General features: G+C 42.2%; 2 protein-coding genes across 6 annotated transcripts in view; both read right to left on the reverse strand.

The window, feature by feature from the left end:
* PHKA2 (phosphorylase kinase regulatory subunit alpha 2) overlaps window positions 1-9,710 on the reverse strand; it is a 97,653-nt gene extending 87,943 nt beyond the window's left edge. For all 4 annotated transcript variants that reach the window (XM_065915363.1, XM_065915362.1, XM_065915361.1 and 1 more), the window contains exons 1-2: window positions 9,657-9,710; window positions 8,997-9,218 (exon numbers count right to left, since the gene is read on the reverse strand). In XM_065915363.1, coding sequence (XP_065771435.1) covers window positions 8,997-9,074 — 78 coding nt within the window. In that variant the 5' untranslated portion in view covers window positions 9,075-9,218; window positions 9,657-9,710. The remainder of the gene's footprint in view (window positions 1-8,996; window positions 9,219-9,656) is intronic.
* A 4,939-nt stretch (window positions 9,711-14,649) lies between these two features.
* The window catches only part of ADGRG2 (adhesion G protein-coupled receptor G2), a 122,267-nt gene continuing 116,832 nt past the window's right edge, over window positions 14,650-20,084 (reverse strand). For both annotated transcript variants that reach the window (XM_065915760.1, XM_065915761.1), the window contains exon 28: window positions 14,650-16,393. In XM_065915760.1, coding sequence (XP_065771832.1) covers window positions 16,209-16,393 — 185 coding nt within the window. In that variant the 3' untranslated portion in view covers window positions 14,650-16,208. The remainder of the gene's footprint in view (window positions 16,394-20,084) is intronic.

Consider the following 20,084-nt stretch of genomic DNA (forward strand, 5'->3'; position numbering starts at 1 on the left):
CTCCAAGCTCAACCATTCCTATCAGTCTTCATTACAACCACTGTCAGAGTCATCATGCTCCAATCGCAGAAGCTGCCTGTTTTGCTTCTTGACACATTACATTCCATGTAGCCAGTGGAGTGATTCTTTTCAAACATCATTCATCTGCTCAAAACCCTCTTATCACTTCCCTTCCCACTTAGAATAAAAGCCAAATTCCAAAGATGAATGAATAAATAAACCTCTAAATGTTCCTCGGTCCTAGACCATAAACTCATCTTGGACTAGGATTTTTTTCACTAATTCAATTTTCTTTAATGGTTATAGTCTATTAGGATGTAATTTTTTTTCTTGCATTAACATTGGTAATATTTATCTAGAAAACTGTCGCTTATGTTTTCAAATTTGCTGGCCAAAATTATTCACAGTATTTTTCCATTTTCACTTAATACTGTTCATATGTCCTTTTTCCCACTCTCCCAACAACCCTGGGGCTTCCCAGGTAGCGCAGTGATAAAAAAAAAAAAATTCACCTGCCAATGCAGGGGACGCAGGTTCAATCTCTGGGTCAGAAAGATCTCCTGGAGAAGGAAATGGCAACTCACTCCAGTATTCTTGCTTGGGAAATCCCATGGACAGAGGAGCCTGGTGGGCTATATAGTTCATGGGATCACAAAAAGTCGGACATGACTCAGTGACTAAACACCACCAACCCTGACAGAAGTTTGCCTTTTCATTAGTCTTTCTTCAAAACTAGTTTTTGGTCTTGTCAATATTTAATGTTTGTTTTATATTACATTAATTGTTGGCCTTTTTATTATTTCCTTTCATCTATTTTCTTGGGTACACTCTGTTGTCCTTTTCTCAACTTGAGTTCATAAATTTTTAAATCTTTCTTCTTTTCTAATATATACATTTCAGGATATAAACATTTCTTTACATCCCACTTTAACAATATTCCACAAATTGGTATTTGGAATGCCTGTGTTTTCATTCAACTCTAAATATTTCATATTTTCTGTTATAATTTCTTCTTAGATCCATGATATTGTGTGTGTGTATACGTATATATAATATGGCATACATAAAGCTGATTCTTCAATATTTTTCAAGATTTCCTTTATACCCTAATTTTTTGAAAAATATACTTTGCAAGGTTGAAACAAATAAATATTTTCTATTGGTTGGGCACAGAATTCTATGTATGTATACTTGATCAAGTTTGTTTCTTATGAAAGTGCTCAAATTTTCTATGTCCTAAGTATTTCTCTGCTTTATCTATAAAGCAGTATCTGCGAGAAAGGAATTTAAAAACTTCCACTATGGTTATGGATTCATTAGCAGTTAGGTCAAGTTTTGCTTTATACATTTTGAAACTACTGCTATGTTGTTAATACTCTGTGTGTTTAAAATTGCTTTCTTGGTGAATTATCCATTTATCATCTAGTAATACAACACTTCTGAATTCCTAATTATTTTAAATTTCAAAATCTCTGCCTGTTAGTATAAAATTACATCAACTTATTTTTGGTTAGCATTTGTATAGTATATTTTATCTCACTAATGATATATTCAACCTTTAAGTATCCCATTTTAGGTTTATCTCATAAATCACATATATATTTACAACTTTTTAAAAATTAATTTCTATTATCTGGCTGATTTAAAAATTAACATTTATTGTAATTACTATTATAGACTTATTTGCATCTTCCTGTTTTGTCTTTTGTGCTTTTTATAAAAACTCCCTCACTCCCCAAGCACCCTTCACTGGAGAAGGGAAAGGCTACCCACTCCAGTATTCTGGCCTGGAGAATTCCATGGACCACAGTTGGACACACAGAGTCGGACACAACCAAGCAACTTTCACTCATTCACTCCCCAAACACCCTTTTCCTTCCTTCTCTCAGAGTGATCAAATTTTCTTTATTCTCCCAGTACTTTTTTTCAGATTTTTAAAAATTAATTAATTTATTTTAATTGGAGGCTACTTTACAATATTGTAGTGGGTTTTGCCAAACATCGACATGAATCAGTGTTCCCCATCCAGAACTCCCCGCCCAACCTCCCTCCCCATCCCATCCCCCAGGGTCATCCCAGTGCACTAGCCCTGAGCACCCAGTCTCAGGCATCGAACCTGGACAGGCGATCTGTTTCACGTATGATAATATACACGTTTCAACGCTACCCTGTCAAATCATCCCACCCTCACCGTCTCCCACAGAGTCCAACAGACTGTTCTTTAAATCTGTGTCTCTTTTGCTGTCTCGCATATAGGGTCATTGTTACCATCTTTCTAAATTCCTTATATAGGCGTTAATATACTGCATTGGTGTTTTTCTTTCTGACTTACTTCACTCTGTATAATAGCCTCCAGTTTCATCCACCTCATTAGAACTGATTCAAATGTATTCTTTTTAATGGCTGAGTAATATTCCATTGTGTATATGTACCACAACTTCCTGATCCATTCATCAGCTGATGGACATCTAGGTGGCTTCCATGTCCTGGCTATTGTAAACAGTGCTGCAATGAACATTGGGGTGCACGTGTCTCTTTCAGATCTGGTTTCCTCGGTGTGTATGCCCAGCAGTGGGATTGCTGGGTTGTATGGCAGTTCTATTTTCAGTTTTTTAAGGAATTTCCACACTGTTCTCCATAGTGGTTGTGCTAGTTTGCATTCCCACCAACAGTGTAAGAGCATTCCTTTTTCTCCACACCCTCTCCAGCATTTATTGTTTGTAGATTTTTGGATAGCAGCCATTCTGACTGGCGTGAGATGATACCTCATTGTGGTTTTGATTTGCACTTCTCTGATAATGAGTGATGTTGAGCATCTTTTCATGTGTTTGTTAGCCATCTGTATGTCTTTGGAGAAATGTCTGTTTAGTTCTTTGGCCCATTTTTTTATTGGGTTGCTTATTTTTCTGGAATTGAGCTGCAGGAGCTGCTTGTGTATTTTTGAGATTAATTCTTTGTCAGTTGCTTCATTTGCTATTATTTTCTCCCATTCTGAAGGCAGTCTTTCCACCTTGCTTATAGTTTCCTTCATTGTGCAAAAGTTTTTAAGTTTAATTAGGTCTCATTTGTTTAGTTTTGCTTTTATTTCCATTACTCTGGGAGGTGAGACAGAGGATCCTGCTGTGATTTATGTCAGAGAGTGTTTTGCCTATGTTTTCCTTTAGGAGTTTTATAGTTTCTGGTCTTACATTTAGATCTTTAATCCATTTTGAGTTTATTTTTGTCTATGGTGTTAGAAAGTGTTCTAGTTTCATTCTTTTACAAGTGGTTGACCAGTTTTCCCAGCACCACTTGTTAAAGTGATTGTCTTTTCTCCATTGTATATCCTTGCCTCCTTTGTCGAAGATAAGGTGTCCAAAGGTGCGTGGATTTATCTCTGGGCTTTCTATTTTGTGCCACTGATCTATATGTCTGTCTTTGTGCCAGTACCATACTATCTTGATGACTGTAGCTTTGTAATATAGTCAGGCAGGTTGATTCCTCCAGTTCCATTCTTCTTTCTCAAGATTGCTTTGGCTATTTGAGGTTTTTTGTATTTCCATACATATTGTGAAATTATTTGTTCTAGTTCTCTAAAAAATACCATTGGTAGCTTGATAGTCTCCCATTATTTTTAAAGTTATGTTTTCCACTTAGTTTCAATGGTAAGACTTAAATATAACCTCTTGACTCAAAATATATAAAACTTCTACCTTCCTTTTAACATAAGGGCCTTAGAATGCTTTAATTCCCAATTTCCTCCCATTCTTCTGCCATGTTATTTCCCAGTATTTAATTATATCTTCTTTCAACCTTCCCTCAAATTAGTCTTTATTATTACAATTTGTTCCATACTCCATGTTTTAGTTATCCTATTCTCATTTTAAATTCTATTATGACTAGATAGCAACACTTACTGACTGTCCTGATCTCATCTGCTTTTTATACAAAATTATCTGCAGTTACAGTGAACACTGCCTTGATCATTATTTTTTTCTTTTTTTAAATGTCTACTTATCTATTTGGCTGTTCTCGATCTTAGTTGTGGCATGTGGAATCTAGTTCCCCAATCAGGGATCAAAATCGGACCGCCTGCATTGGGAACATGGAGTTTTAGCCACTGGACCACCAGGGAAGTCTTTATTTTTCTTTCCTATCCATATTCTCTTATCACCACTTTGTACTTAATACTTTTATGAATGAGCCTTCAAACAGAGCTGATATTGAAAAAATGTACAAAGTTAATATTTCTTCTCAGGGTCTAAATAAATCTAGGAATTTAAAAAAATTTTTAAGTCAACAAATACTTTGGAGACACTCCTTCAGTTCAGTTGCTCAGTCATGTCCAACTCTTTGCGACCCCATGGACTGCAGCACGCCAGGTTTCCCTGTCTATCACCAACTCCTGGAGTCTACTCAAAACTCATGTCCATAGAGTCAGCAATGCCATCCAACCATCTCATCCTCTGTCATCCCCTTCTCCTCCTGCCTTCAATCTTTTCCAGCATCAGGGTCTTTACAAATGAGTCAGATCTTCGCATCAGGTGGCCAAAGTATTGGAGTTTCAGCTTCGGTCCTTCCAATGAATATTCAGGACTGATTTCCTTTAGAATGGACTGGTTTGATCTCCTTGATTCAATATATTTAATGTTAAATTATTTTTAATAAGTGAAATCAAAGTAAATTGATCTCAATTTAAAAAGCTCAACATCACTAATCAGAGAAATGCAAATCAAAATCACAATGAGATACAACCTCGCACCTGTCAGAATGGCTAACACAAAAAAGAACACAAATGTTGGCAAGGATGTGGAGAAAAGGGAATCTTTGTACACTGTTGGTGAGAATGTAAATTGGTGCAGCCACTGTGGAAAACAGTATGGAGCTTCCTTTAAAAAACGAGAAACAGAACTACCATATGATCCAGCAAGTCCACTACTGGGTATATATCCAAAGAAAAGAAAAACAGTAATTCAAAAAGATACATGCACTCCAATGTTCACAGCAGCATTATTTACAATAGACAAGATATGCAAGCAACCTAAGTCTTCATCAACTGGTAGATGAATAAAGAAGATGTATATATACAATGGAATACTACTCAACCATAAAAAATAATGAATTCTGCCATTTGCAACAACATAGATGGACCTAGAGGGTATTAGGCTTAGTGAAATAAGTCAGAAAGAGAAAGACAAATACTGTATTTCATCATTTATATGTGGAATCTAAAAAATAAGGCAAACGAATATAACAGAACAGAAACATACTCAGATATAGAGAATAAATTATGATTATTAGTGGGGAGAGGGAAGGGGAGGGACAAGACAGAGGTAGGGAATTAAGAGGTAAAAACTACTTTGTATGAGACAAACTACAAGGATATATTGTACAGCATGGGGAAATATAGCTCTTATTTTATAACTTTAAATGGAAAACAATAAAAATATTACATCACAAAGTTATATACCTGAAAGTAATACTGTAAATCAACTATATTAAAAAACACACACACATCAGAAACAGCAGGTCAGTCATGTATCAGATGACAGTGAAAACTGCCTCATAAACATCTGCACCTTTCTATAGAAGACAGCATAAACCTATCCAGCATAAACTTTAGAAACCACTCTTTTACAGTCCAGCTCATTCATTTTTTTTTACTGTGGTAAAAACATGTATAACATAGGGCTTCCCTGGTGGTAAAGAATTCACCAGTCAATGCAAGACACATGGGTTCAATCCCTGATCTAGGAAACTCCTACATGCAACTAAGCCTATGCGCTGCAACTATTGAGCCTGTGCTCTAGAGCCCACGAGCCCCAACTACTGAGCCTGCACGCCCTAGAGCCTGTGCTCCCCAACAACAGAAGCCACCGAAATGAGAGGCTTGTGCACCGCAACTAGAGAGTAGCACCAGCTCTCCACAACCATAGAAAAGCCCATGCAGCAATGAAGACCTAGCACGCCAAAAATAAAGTTGTTTTTAAAATATGCATAACATAAAATTGCTCTTTTGTGTTTACTGACTGGATAGGTGACCTAAGATCACTCAGAAATGATGAGGAGGCCCTAAATGGGTTAGCACTCTACAGCTGTGAAGAGTAGCTGTTGGGGTAGGATGGCTTCGAGGTGGGGGAAGGTGGGAAGGACTGTGACTCCACATGTGCACAGTCATGAACTATACCTGGAGTGTTCTGGTTAACCAGGAAAGCTTGACTGTGCAGTCACGAAGAGAAAAACAGGGCAAACATGAGGTCTTCTCACCAACTACCCCCAAAATAAATACAACCAAAGGCTCAGACAAATGTTTTTTAATCATTAAAACGTTGGAGAGGAAAGTCCAATGCTACAGATTTGCTTTACTGGGAAGACAGTTCTTTTGCCTCTGAGGGAAGGGAAGCCTGGACCAATAGCTGGGTCATTAGCAAGGCTCAGAGCCTGCAGAAGGTATTTCATCACCAAGGACATAAAGGTACTTTTCATGTGCCTAGAGTACTGCTTCATGCCAAAGGAACAAAACTGATGAGGTCTCTGCACTTAAGGATCTCACAGAATCCACCAGGAGACATAATTATGCTCAAAGACCAGAAAGCAATTAGTAACTATATCAGGGCCCTCAGGAAAGGGAGCATCCTGGACCAGGGTGGTGAGGCGAGGACTTGTGGCCTGAGTATGTGTGGCCTATTAAAAAAAAAAAAATGGGCTTCCCTGGTAGCTCAGACGGTAAAGCGTCTGCCTACAGTGTGGGAGACCTGGGTTCGATCCCTGGGTCAGGAAGATCCCCTGGAGAAGGAAATGGCAACCCACTCCAGTATTCTTGGGGTCGCAAAGAGTCGGACATGACTGAGCCACTTCACATCAAAATTAGGGCCTCCTGAGTGGTGCAGTGGTAAAGAATCCTCCTACCAATGCAGGAGACTTGGGTTCGATTCCTGGTCTGGAAGATCCCCTGGAGAAGGAAGTGGCAACTCATTCCAGTATTCTTGCCTGGAGAACAACATGGGACAGAGGAGCCTGGCAGGCTATATAGCCCCTGGGGTCACAAAGAGTCAGACATGACTCAGTGACTAACAACAACGTATCAAAATTATACCACGACCAACAGTGCTGTTTACTAATGCCATGGGGTCTCTGAAGAGTTGGACACGACTGAGCGACTTCACTTTCACGTTTCACTTTTATGCACTGGAGAAGGAAATGGCAACCCACTCCAGTGTTCTTGCCTGGAGAATCCCAGGGATGAGGGAGCCTGGTGGGCTGCCATCTATGGGGTCACACAGATTCGGATATAACTGAAGTGACTTAGCAGAAGCAGCAGCAGCAGGTGGGGAGAGCAGGTGATATACTGAGCACTAATCACAGGTGTTAATTATCCTCATTTTACAGGTAAGGGTCTGGACTCAGAGGTGGGAAATGGTTACACCTTTAGTTGAAGAAAGAGCTAGAGATTAAACCCAGGTGTAACACAATCACCAAGATTGATCAGTTCTCCTTAACAGTGAACACTCCTTCACAGTGAATGGCAAGGATTTTCAACTTGGATTTTTAAACCACTGTGTATAAGTAATTATAATCTACTTCAAAAAGAAAAGCAAAAAAGAAAAGTCACCCTCATTTGCTGGCCTACTTCTTCAGTTCTCAACCTGAACATCATCTCTTCCAGTACTCCTTCATGCTCCCCAAATGGGGCAAGGCTCCCAAAATAAGAATCACAGTCTTTCATGGGCAATTTCAAAAGCCAATATGCTCTAAAAACTTGAAGTGTTTTCATAAGTTTTCAGCAAGCTCATTTGATGGCAAAATGCTGACCTGAACTGGTGTGAAACTGCTTTCTGCATTTACTTTTCCTACTCAGTGATAATCTCCATATTCTGATGTGGAAAACAATGATGTGTTTTGATTAAGGGTGCTGCCTAGATTTCACTGCAGTTACTAGGGAATATTCAATATATGTATACCACCCCAAATCCAAACATTTCTGACTTGCAAACCATATCTGATGTCAAGAGTTTCAAACAAGGGACTGTGGACCTATCCCCTACACATGAATCACACTGCACTACAAGTATCTACTCTTCTTTGTAGGCCCTGCACCAGACAGAGTGCCTTGCACATAACAGGTACACAACAAATATTTCCTGAATGAAGAAACAAACCTGTGAAATTGTCTATAGGGAAAAGGGTCAGTGCTTTGGGAGTGACCAGGCCTCTATCATGGAATGCCACTTCCTTCTCTGACATGGAGGTCCTATAAATAGTTGCTGTTGATTGAAGGCAAGCAACACAGCTGCTGTCTTCAGGAAGAATAAAAATAGTCCAGGGGTCTTACATGTTGGGCCACACATAACTTTAGCGGAGTAATACAAAACAGAAGATATTCAGACGTCAGACCACATGAGAAGCTTCACAGATCTCCTCTAGCTTGACCGAACACCTGCGTTTGGGTCTAACCCTGCTACCTGCAGTAACTTTTTTGGCTCACAGATTTCTCATCAGTAAAATGAGGGCAACAGAGTAAGCCTTAAGGCCCTCCCAGGTGGGTCTCTAACAAGATAATTCAAGGGCGGAATAGCAGCCGTCGCCACACAATCAGGAGTGGGATACACACCCCAGCATTTCTCCCCTCCTGTCTATTGTCGTCACAGTCCAGAGCTCACCATCCTCATTCAGTGTGCTGTCCAATCTACACACACCTCTTTCCATCCGAAAGAAGCTGAGTCCATGCAAAAAGACGCATTTTGTTTGTACACAGGGCATCTAAAGGGCTCCTATCTTCAATCCCAAACAGTAGTCAAAGAATCCCGTGAAGTATATTCCCAAAGCCCTTCGGTCCCCTCACTCGGAAAGTGGACGAGGTGGGAATGGGGGGGTGGGAGGAGTAACCACTGGCTAGCAAAACTGGATTTAAAGGAAAAAACAAAAAACCTCATAACTGCAAAGTCTAAGGCCACGAGACCGGACTGAGTAGGGGAATAAGTGCCTCGAGAGGGCAGTTCGACGTGGTCCCTCCTTACCTGGTAACAGAGGATTGTTTGCTGCACCAGCCGCGCATATCCGTCTAAGCGGACCCCGGAATTGCTCCTGCTCCTCATCTCCGCGTTGCTCCCGGGCCTCGGCGTCCGACCCGAGGCAAGGAGGCGGGTCGCCCGGGCTGCGGGCGCCAAGCGGGCCTGGTTCCCAAACAGTCACAGCCTCGGCCAGTTCTCAGGATGGAGTCCGGTGGTAAGACGTAGGGACTTTTAAAAATGACAGAACCAAAGTATGACTGGAAAGCCAGTCAGCTAGTTTTCTTACAGTAGAAAGGCGCGAAGGCGGAGATAGGGGCTGGCACTACGGCGACCCCGCTTCGACCAGGCCCGACGCGCTCCCGACCCTCGCGGGTCCCTGGCAACCCCGCGGGAGAAGTAGGGAACTGGGTTCCGGGCGTGGGGCGACGGTGAGCCCGCCAAGCCTTTTTTGTCTGCAGGCGGTCGCGAGGCGGCCTCGAGGCCGGCCACGAACTCTATCCTTCCCGCCCGCCGCAGCCCACTCACAGTCCCGCCCCTGGCCGCGCCCCCGCCGCGGAACCGAACCCCCCGAGTCCTGGCCCGCGGGGGAAGGAAAACGAAGTGGCCCGCGAGAGTAGCGGGGAACTTGGCTCCGGGCGGGAACCAGCTTGCCTCTCAGCCCCTTACCTCGCCGCCAGCAGCCGACCACAGCCGGGGCTGTTGAAACAGGCCCTTCCGTCGCGGGCATCTGGAGGTCCCGGACCCGCCCCGTGGACCCGCCCCAGGCCCGCCTCCCGCTACGCCCCCGGCGCAGAGCGCAACCCGCGGAGCGGGGCCGGAGGCGCAGAACACCTCTGAAACGCTGGGACGCTGGCCCGCCCCGCCCTGAGATGAGCTAACAATCGCATCCCCGGTCCCGCCCTCTAGCACCGCCTCCAGATCCGCCCGCGCTGCGGAGCAGCAAGCTGAATTGGGGAGATAAAGAACAGGCTGCAGGCGGGCTACGAGGCTTCTCAAGCGGCCGTAGGGAGGGCTCCTTGAGGGGAGAAATAGGTCCGCCCACCGCTGCTGCCTGGGCAACCCCTCCGCAGGCCAGAAGAGCAGCTCTGCCCTGGTGCGTCTCTGCCCACGAGCGGAAGCAGACTAGTGGGACCCAGAGGGGAGAGGAGAGGGACAGATTGGGGCAGGGCAGGGTACCGCAGCTGCTCACGGCGCCTGCAGCCTCAACACTAGGCACCTGGGAGAAGCTCACCTGACCTGAACTGCGGCCCACCGCCAGGCCTACAACTTGAAACTTGGCATTCGTTTTTCGTGGCTGCTAATTACCCACTGTTTTTTACTATCTTCAGCAAACTATTCATTTTCTACCAAAATCTGGTCCCATAATCTTTACAGCTCAGCTAATAGCCTTTCCTAAATTCCTTTGCTACTCTCCATGCATTTAAATGTATGCTTGGTGGACAGGGAGGCCTGGCGTGCTGCAGTCCATGGGGTGGTAAAGAGTCGGACACGACTGAGCAACTGAACTGAACTGACCCGGTAGACCTCCTCCCCGCCTATCTGAAGACCCTTTTCTTTAAGGGCCCGCTCAGCTCTTCTCTCCTGTTAGTCATCCGCATATTCTGAATTCCCATGTTTCTTTAGCAAGAGTTTAGGTCTTGGAATCTGTTCAAATTGAGTTCAAATTCCAGTTCTGCCATTTACAATTGGTGTGAACTTTGGCATGTTTTACATGTTTGAAATTCAATGTTCTCATCTTTAAATTGGAATAATGATAGCACCAACCTCCTAGGGTGGCTTTGAACAAGAGGATGAATATAAAGCATCATACCTGGCTCATAGAAAAGTACTTCATAAATCCTAGCTAGTTTAATCATCATTTGACAATAATGTATTGCCTTGTGTTGTTTCCATGTGAGGCATGTTTTTCTAACTGGATCCTAAGTTACTCATTGAAACAGTCTATGGTATCTCCCACTGTGCCTGGTACAGTGTTGAGCATGTAGTTATAGCTCAATTAGAACTGAATGAATAAGTGAATGAAAGAAAGTCAGTCATATTCAACTGGGTCCCCTATGTATCATCCTTAACCAAGTTCATTTTCGAAGTTTCCTTAACCAAGTTTCATTTTCATAAACCTGCATCTCAGCGACTGAACTGAAATGACTGAGTGACTAAACTTAACTGAAACTTGCCTCACTCAGCTAAAGCACCAAAGCAAGTAGCTCACTTGTTACTTACTTGTTGTTCAGTCACTCAGTCATGTTCAACTTTTTGCGAGCCCATGGACGGCGGCATGCCAGGCCTCCCCGTCCTTCACCATCTCCCAGAGCTTGCTCAAACTCATGTCCATTGAGTTGGTAATGCCATCCAACTATCTCATCCTCTGTCAACCCATTCTCCTCCTGCCTTCAATCTCTCCCAGCATCAGGGTCTTTTCTAATGAGTCAGCTCTTCACATCAGGTGACCAAAGTATTAGAGCTTCAGCTTCAGCATCAGTCCTTCCAGTGAATATTCAGAATTGATTTCCTTTAGGATTGACTGGTTTAATCTCCTTGCTCTCCAAGGGATTCTCAAGGGTCTTCTCCAATGCCATGGTTCAAAAGTGTCAATTCTTCAGCACTCAGCCTTCTTTATGGTCCAACTCTCACATCCATACGTGACTACTGGAAAAACCATAGCTTTGACTAGATGGACCTTTGTCAGCAAAGTATGTCTCTGCTTTTTAATATGCTGTCTAGGTTTGTCATTGCTTTTTGTCCAAGGAGCAAGCATCTTTTAATTTCATGGCTCCAGTCACCATCTGCAGTGATTTGGGAGCCCAAGAAAATACTGTCAGTTTCCATTGTTTCCCCATCTATTTGCCATGAAGTGATGGGACCGGATGCTATGATCCTAGTTTTTTTTTTTTTATCTTAGTTTCTTGAATGTTGAATTTTCTTACTATTGGCTCTTAAATAATGCAGCAGTCCATGTGATGTGCCTCCATGAAGAATTTGCTGTGGTCAACAAGGGGTAAATAAAACTAGACATTATCACCATGAAATCTCTTGGCATGTATGTCCCCTTACAAAACTCTTATGTAAACTGTATCTAAAAGTTGTAATCATTACTGCCTTTGCTCACATTGAGTTCTTCTTCAAGAGTCCATTTTGCAGCCACAGGGGAATATAACTGATGACCTTTACATATTACCTGTACATTTCCATCCAGTACAGAAACATTTTCAGTTTCTTGACTTCATTCTCTGTAAAATCTGCTACACACATACACCCCTTTTGGTGTATAGCCAACCTGTGTTCTTAGGCTTTGGTCTATGCTTTAATGTGGCTTTCCTGGTGGCTCAGCAGTAAAGAATCCACCTGCAATGTGGGTTTGATCCCCAGGAATGGGTAGATCCCCTAGAGAAGGAAATGGCAACCCACTCCAGTATTCTTGCCTGGAAAATCCCATGGATAGAGAAGCCTGGCAGGCTACAGTCCATGGGGACACAAAGAGTTGGACATGACTGAGCACACACGCAGCAGCAGCATCATGCTTTAATGTATATTATCATATAAGCTGTATTTTTCAATAAGCTTGAAATTCAGGGATAAAATCAAAAAGAAGGCAGGCAACTACTCTTAAGCTTTTAAATTTCCAAGCAAATTTCAGTGATTCTTTTTGGACTAGAAGCTGTGCTATATAAAACACCAGACTCATATCTTAGTATTCTATGTTCCTGAGATAGGAAACCTCCATATGTTGGTCCTTCTATTCACGAAGGCTTTCTCTGGTTGTATCCCACTAGAAACATGTTTCCAAGTAATTTCTCAAATGTTCGCTAAGAATCAGATATGGAATGTGATGGGGTATATTGTTCTTTCTGAAGCTGATTCATGATCTTTACAAAGATGAAAACCCAAAACTGGACCCTGGGGTAGCACCATGTATAATTTCTCTGTCCCCAACCAGAGGGTGTGCCCATTGTCCTGCCACAGGGGGCTGCTGTCAAGGAAATTCCCAGAAAGCCACATATTAGTGTCCAAAGCGGAAACCAACAAATGTTTCTCCTAGAGGGTTTAGGTCTTTGACTCTAAAGAAAAGCACTCCATCTTAGACACTGAGGAGTAAGTCCATTCTGAATTAATTTGCTGAAAATAGCCAATTTGCCAAATTTAGTTATTTCTATGACAGTTTAATTTTAGTTGGCTGGAGATCATTTTGTTTTTTATCACAATATTTTAAAGAATGATGAACGTGTCTCTGCTCTAGCTTCCTGTAGCTACTTTGAGAGGTAAAGAGAGAAACACCAGGGAGTATGAGATTTCTTCACAGTGAGGTATATATTTATAAAGATATTTAAAAGAATATACTCTGGAAAGAAAGTATTCAATGTTTGTCTGCCCCAATTTTTTGTTGCTGTACCTAGAGACTGAGGTAAAATATATATATATACTGCTAAGAATTCTTCCTGTTCAAGATGATCTTCTTATATCCACTCAGTCTTTCTCCCATCTGTCCTTCAGATTCCAACCACAGCAGCAAGGAGCTAAAGCAGAAATAAACTGAATAGTCCTTCAAATGCTCTTATGGAGACAAAATGACAACACGCTAGTCCATCTGATAAACTGCTTGTTCAATAAATTAGCTCTTTGTGGAAATGACCTTCAACAAACTAACCTGCCTCCCAGGTAACCTCATTAGACACAACCCAGTATCCCCAGTGAAGCCATTTCACCATTTTTACTGAGAACAATCATGATCCCACTCACTGAAGTTAACAGTTACTTTGTGGGATTAATGATTGCAGTATGTTTTGGGAAAAAGGAAAAAAAAACCTTCTCAAATGTTCTGAGAAAATGCTCCTTCAAATACTGGTCACTGTTGTGATACTCCTTGCCTCCTCCTATTGCCACCTCCTTTGTTTCCTTCAGTAGAGTCTCAGATTGTGGGACCAATTTTAAACCCAAAGAAGGATGCTTCTCAGGAACATTTTCTCTGTCCTGCCCCTTATCTCTCTGAAGTAAAAATACAGACAAGAGAACCTGACTTAATGACTGTTGCCCAGACACAAAACACAGTGGGAAAAATGGCAGGGGGCAGGACCTATAAGATGTCAGACATTGTGTGTCCTTTTGTGTACACTTTGTTTCGTCTGCCTCGAGAGATTTGGTTTCTGATATCTCACCCCCCAAACTCAGAGCATCTCATCACCTTTCTCATCGAATTAGTACTCAGCATCTTTGGAGCAACTGAACACCGAGGAAGGAGAGATCATTCAGAAACCTCTTATGCAGTTGAAGCCAGCTTTCCCCATTTGTGGCTCCTACATGCTAATCAGCTCCCCAGGAACCCCAAATCCAATCCTCCCCTTCTTGAAATCCTACTGTTTGATGCTGAGAAAGCAGATACTTGGGGGGGGGGATCCAAATCTGGGGCTTGTGTGGGCCAATGGCAACATGTGTAAAAGACATCATCTTGAAAGAGTAAAATGAAAAAGAAAAAAAGACCTCAGAAAGCAATCTCAGGAGGCAAGTCAATCGTTGGCCTGACTTTACGTTCACAGCATGCCTGCTGCCTGCCAAAGGCTGCTACTGTCTTCATCAGGCTGGTCCTACTGTTTTATCATGCTCCACCGCCAGGGAAAGAGATCGCAGATGTTTTCCTTTTGTGAAAATTCTCAAACTTAAAGGACTTAATTGCAAATTTATTTTGGCGATTTTTAACACTTTTGTTGATTTTAACATATAAATACAAGACAATTAAATAAACTGGAAGAGAAATAGCGCAAAGACTAATCAGCTCTCACAGAAGTGTATTATATTATGACTACGGTTAGTCTGGGATACAGCATTCACTTGAAATATATATGAAAGGGAACCTTAGTGAAAGACCTAACTTAAGGGTTTCATAATGTTCCTAATAAGGACACGAAGCACTGTTCAAGCAGTTGCAGGTATGAAGCAAGACAGACTCGCTATGACTAAGAGCAATCAGGGTTCGATACATATGGAAACAATAGCATTGTAGGATAGTTCACTGTTCCCAATAGCTGCTCCCCCTTGTCACTATACATTCATCAAGACAAGTATTTTAAAAAATAATTATAGCTCTGGCTGGGCCAGTGTGTACCAGGCATAACAATCAACAAAGTACCATACAGTTGCCTTTTAAAGAACAGCAATATGATTCTTTTAATGTACATCTCTTTTAAAAAGTAATCCTACTCTACTCCCCTTTTCTGAAAGGCTCTGGGGATTTGAGAAGTGGCAGTGTATTTATCTCCTCCACATTCACGATCTTCCTGCCATATGGTCCAGATTACACTTCCATCCCTCTCTGTCACCACGGTGTTAAGCTAAACATCCTGGTGCAGCTTCCATAATCTGATGATTAGGAATGAGGTCAGAAGATGGGTTTTGGTATTGGATGCTATGTACGGTTGTACAGCTGGTACCCGGAACAACAGTGTACCCCAGAGAGTGAATGGGGCTAAAATATGGCCTCCACTCTGCCAAATCATGAGCCCATGACACTGTGTCTGCCCAGTGGGAGCACCTTTTTCTAACTCACCCCAAGGCACTGAATGAGCTAACTGTGGCACTGTCTGCTTACATTTTTTCAGTCTGGCTGGCATCATTATTTCTTGATTTCAGTGAAGGTCCTGTATTTCACATCTTATATAATCTCCAAAAAAAGGAGGTTTAGAGTTCACTGAACCAGCAACAATTTTCTGAATTATCACATTAGACGCAACAACACAACCACGATTCTACAAAGAAAGAAATTTACACAGTAGAAAATAAATACCAAAAATGCAGAAGTAAGATTTTTGACATGTGGATCACTAGAGTTTAGCTTATTTACAACAAAGGCATGCACAACAAACTCACCAACAGGATGAAGTCAACAGTGGCTTTCTATGATGTTATCAAAGATATCTTAGCCTCTTTAAAAGAGGCTGCAAATGAACTGCTTTGATTTTGTTTTAAATGAGTCTTATTCTTAGTGTGTTGTTTAAAACCAATCTTCTTTTAAAATGAAGGATAAGAAACCAAATCGCAAATGTCTTAGAACCATGGTATTATGTTTTGGTTTCCTCTTCCAATAGCAACCATTTCCCTCAATTAGCTTATGTTCATCCCAAAGTTGCTGAGTATAAAATTAGTTGATTTTATACAACTCACATTGTGTAAAAGGTAAGATTGGACATTTTCACACTGTCAAGCAACATGCTTTGATTTTAGGAAAAGGAATCACATTTGCTCAATAAAGTGTAAGCTTCCCCGCTTTGAAGTCCTTCTTAGAGCGATACGGTTTTTACCACTGCAGGAATCTTCTTTCTCATTAAATATATGCTGTTTTCCAGTGAAATCATGCAGGCACACATCTCCATTCTGAACACTGAAAGAAACACCATTCTTCTCTGCAGAAGTATTCCCTGTATAAGGAAAAACAAAATTGGTGTCATGAAGTATCCATAGACAGCATTTTCGAAATAAACAAACCTAAATGTTACTTTATTCTTAAGTATGTACATGCAGACAAAGTCTTTTTTAAAAACATATTTCTGGGGCTTCCCTGGTGGCTAGGTGGTAAAGAATCCACCTGCCAATGCAGGAGACACAGGTTTGATCCCTTATCTAGGAAGATCCCATATGCAACTAAGCCCATGTGCCATAACTATTGAGCCTGTGCTCTACAGCCGGGGAGCAGCAACTACTGAAGCCCGCATGCCCTAAAGCCCATGCTCCACAAGAGAAGCCCCCACAATGAAAAGGTCACACACTGCAATTAGAGAGTAGCTCCCACTCTCCACAACTAAAGAAAAGCCTGTGCAGCAATGAAGACCCAGCACAGCACCCCCCAAAAATTAGTAAAAAATAAAAATAAAACCGAAAGTAGATACAGACAAATGTGAAACAAAATTAATTCTAGGCAATCTTTATTTTACAAAAATTTCTGATATATAGTCATATTTTATTTACTTTTCATTCCTTTCCTTTCCTAAGACCACTCAAAGTAAACAAAACAAATTGGAGAATCATTCAAAAACCACTTCCTATAGTAACTTCGTTAAAAATGAGATTGTAAAAATATGAAGCAAAGCAATATATTTGGGCCTTTAAAAGGCCCAATTCCTAACTCTGGTTGAACATATACTGCAGTCAAGTATTAGCATATGTGTAACATAATCTGGGGTAATAGTCTAGTCTCCCCCAAAGATTAAGAGAGATCCCACACAAGGTTCTTGGATTCCTAAGAGTCCTATAAAATAAAACTCTGTAATAGAGAAATCCCGAGTGACAACAGTCCTGGCAAGAAAAAAAATTGTCTCTTGTACACTAAACCAGTCCCTGAGTCAGGATAAGACTGATTTCCAAGAAGAAACCACCAAGTCCAACCTCAAAGTCCAGGCCAGGGTTGCTGGGCCTCCCCAACCCCAAGCAGGCCCTGAACTGTGTGTGTGTGTGTGTGTGTGTGTGGTGTGGGCCTCCCCAACCCCAAGCAGGCCCTGAACTGTGTGTGTGTGTGTGTGTGTGTGTGTGTGTGTGTGTGTGTGTGTGTGTGTGTGTGTGTGTGTGTGTGTGTGTGTGTGTGTGTGTGTGTGTGTGTGTGTGTGTGTGTGTGTGTGTTGGGGGTGGCCACAGCTGCTGAGATCCTCTAGCTCCTTGGCACCATGTTTCTGACAATGTAGAAAGCTAAATAATAAGCAAGTGTTAGTTTATGTCATAATTATACTAATAATAAGAGTGCTGACTGGGAAGACCCAGAGGGATCGGGTAGAGAGGGAGGTGGGAGGGGGGATCGGGATGGGGAATACATGTAAATCCATGGCTGATTCATGTCAATGTATGACAAAAACCACTACAATATTGTAAAGTAATTAGCCTCCAACTAATAAAAAAAAAAAAAAGCACAAACCCTGCAGCCCTCACCCCAAATATTGCCTCCTGTTTCTGGGGACCAGTGTTGACTATCCTGTTAGGTCTCCTGTTGGCCCCTGTCTATTTCATCTCTGAGAGGAGACAACAGTTTCAAACTAAAGTGCTATATTACAAGGGTGAATGCTAGTTTCAGTTAAGGCAAAAAATACCTTGACTTAGTCAGGTAGAGACAGACTTCTGTTCTGCTAGGCAGGCCTATGCCCATGCACAGCAGGAAGAAGTTACAGAAGAAAGAGACCTCCACCCCAATTCCCAAGAAGTATCTTGGGTATGAAGTCTCTCAGAGGGGAGTTGTTAGGGGAAGCACATTGATTGAAACCACACACCCTGGCCAGGCACCATAGTAACCATTTGCATGAGCTGTTTTATGACAGGAGGTCCTGGTAAGAAACATGGAACTAATAAACCTCCACCAACCAGAAGAGTTCAGGAATGGTCAAAAGGAGACACCACCTGCCCGACCACCTCCCAGAATGCTTCTCTCTGGCATCCATCTTGGCTGAACAAGGCGTGTACCACCAGGAAGGACTCTGACTCAGACGGATTGGCTAAGGACAACCCGGAAACTAATCCCATCACCATAAAATCCGAGACTGCAAGCCATGTGACAGAGCAGTTCTCCTGGGTTCCCTTACTCTCCTGCTCTCCGCCCAGGCGCCCTTTCCCAATAAAATCTCTTGCTTTGTCAGCAAAAAAAAAAAAAAAAGAGTGTTGAGAACTTTATAAGTATCATCTCATTTATCACTCTATGGCATGAGTGCCATTATTACCCCCATTTCATAGATGATGGAACTAAGGTTTCAGAAAGTAAATGCTTTGCTCAGGGTTACATGGTTCAGAAGTGAAAGAGTCAACATGCAATGTTTCTTTGAAACTGTGAGCTTGTGGCCACGTGTACTGAGTCAGATGGCTGCTAGTAACCCAGCCTCTGGGCTTTCCAGATGGCTCAACGGTAAAGAATCTGCCTGCAATACAGGAGACAGGGGCGGGCCGGGGGGGGCGGGGGGGGTTCAATCCCTGGTTAAGAAGATCCCTGAAGAAGGAATGGCAACCCACTCCAGTATTCTTGCCTGGGAAATCGCATGGACAGAGGAGCCTGGTGGGCTACAGTCCATGGGGTCACAAAGAGTCAGACACGACTTAGCAACAACTATACCTTAATCTTCTAAGGCATAACTGAAATATATAGTATTCACACAAACTCAGTGATCGATACGGTTAACAAAGCCCCATCTCTGGGCATAGAGATAGGCAAGTAACTGTCTGAGGCTGCTATTCTGAGTTAGGCATTTTGGTTTGAGGACATTTTGGTGCAGGAACAACTTGACCTGGTACAATAAACAAACCATTGACCTTCCAGCTTCTTTTCCCTCATCCATCCCAAATCCTGATGTGTGAAATGAGAAGTCAAGGAAGTCTATCTGATATGCAAGTTACATGATACTAAGCATGTGGCCATTTTGGTAACCTAAAATGTACCCCACCCTCACTGTCAGCTGTTGAAAACAGCTGTGTCAAATCAACCATGTCAAATAGCTCTGCAAAAAGTGCTGCTTCCATCTGATCTCATTCCCCGAAGGATGGTAACATACTGATAGACTAGGCAAGCGAGGGTTCATCTCTGAGTTCCTTCTAGAATATGGAAAAATTTGGTTTTAAGAGCCCCAAACACTTCTACCCAAACCAATAGGCTTTACTGATAGGTTGTGATTCTTAGGATTCTTGATGACTTAGCTCACACCTCTGATTTCTCAACTTTGAATCTAGTTTGTCACACAAACTTATTAACCAGCCTTGATCTACTCTGTTTACCTACATTGAGTCAGTCCTACTATAGCTATTTGACATAAAGCCCCGCTCTGCCCCTGGTATCTACAGTAAAAAGCTAAGGCCCCATGGCAGCTCATCTTATGTAGAAATGGTTCTCATCTTACACAGCAAGGGTTCTCCACAAGCAGCAAGGGGCCAATTTTACCCCTCAGGAAACATTTTTTCACAATACTGAGAGACATTTTTAGTTGTCACAACATGGGGTAAGTGTGGGGGTACTACTGGTACCTGGTGGGTAGAGACCAGAGATGTTGCTAGACATCCTCAAATGCACAGAACAACCCCCCTAAAACAGAATTATCTAGCCCCAAATGTTAATTGTGCCCAGGTTGAGAAACCTTGATTTAGAGGCAT

The sequence above is a fragment of the Muntiacus reevesi genome, chromosome X, assembly GCF_963930625.1.
Source record: "Muntiacus reevesi chromosome X, mMunRee1.1, whole genome shotgun sequence".
NCBI classification, from domain to species: Eukaryota; Metazoa; Chordata; class Mammalia; order Artiodactyla; family Cervidae; genus Muntiacus; species Muntiacus reevesi.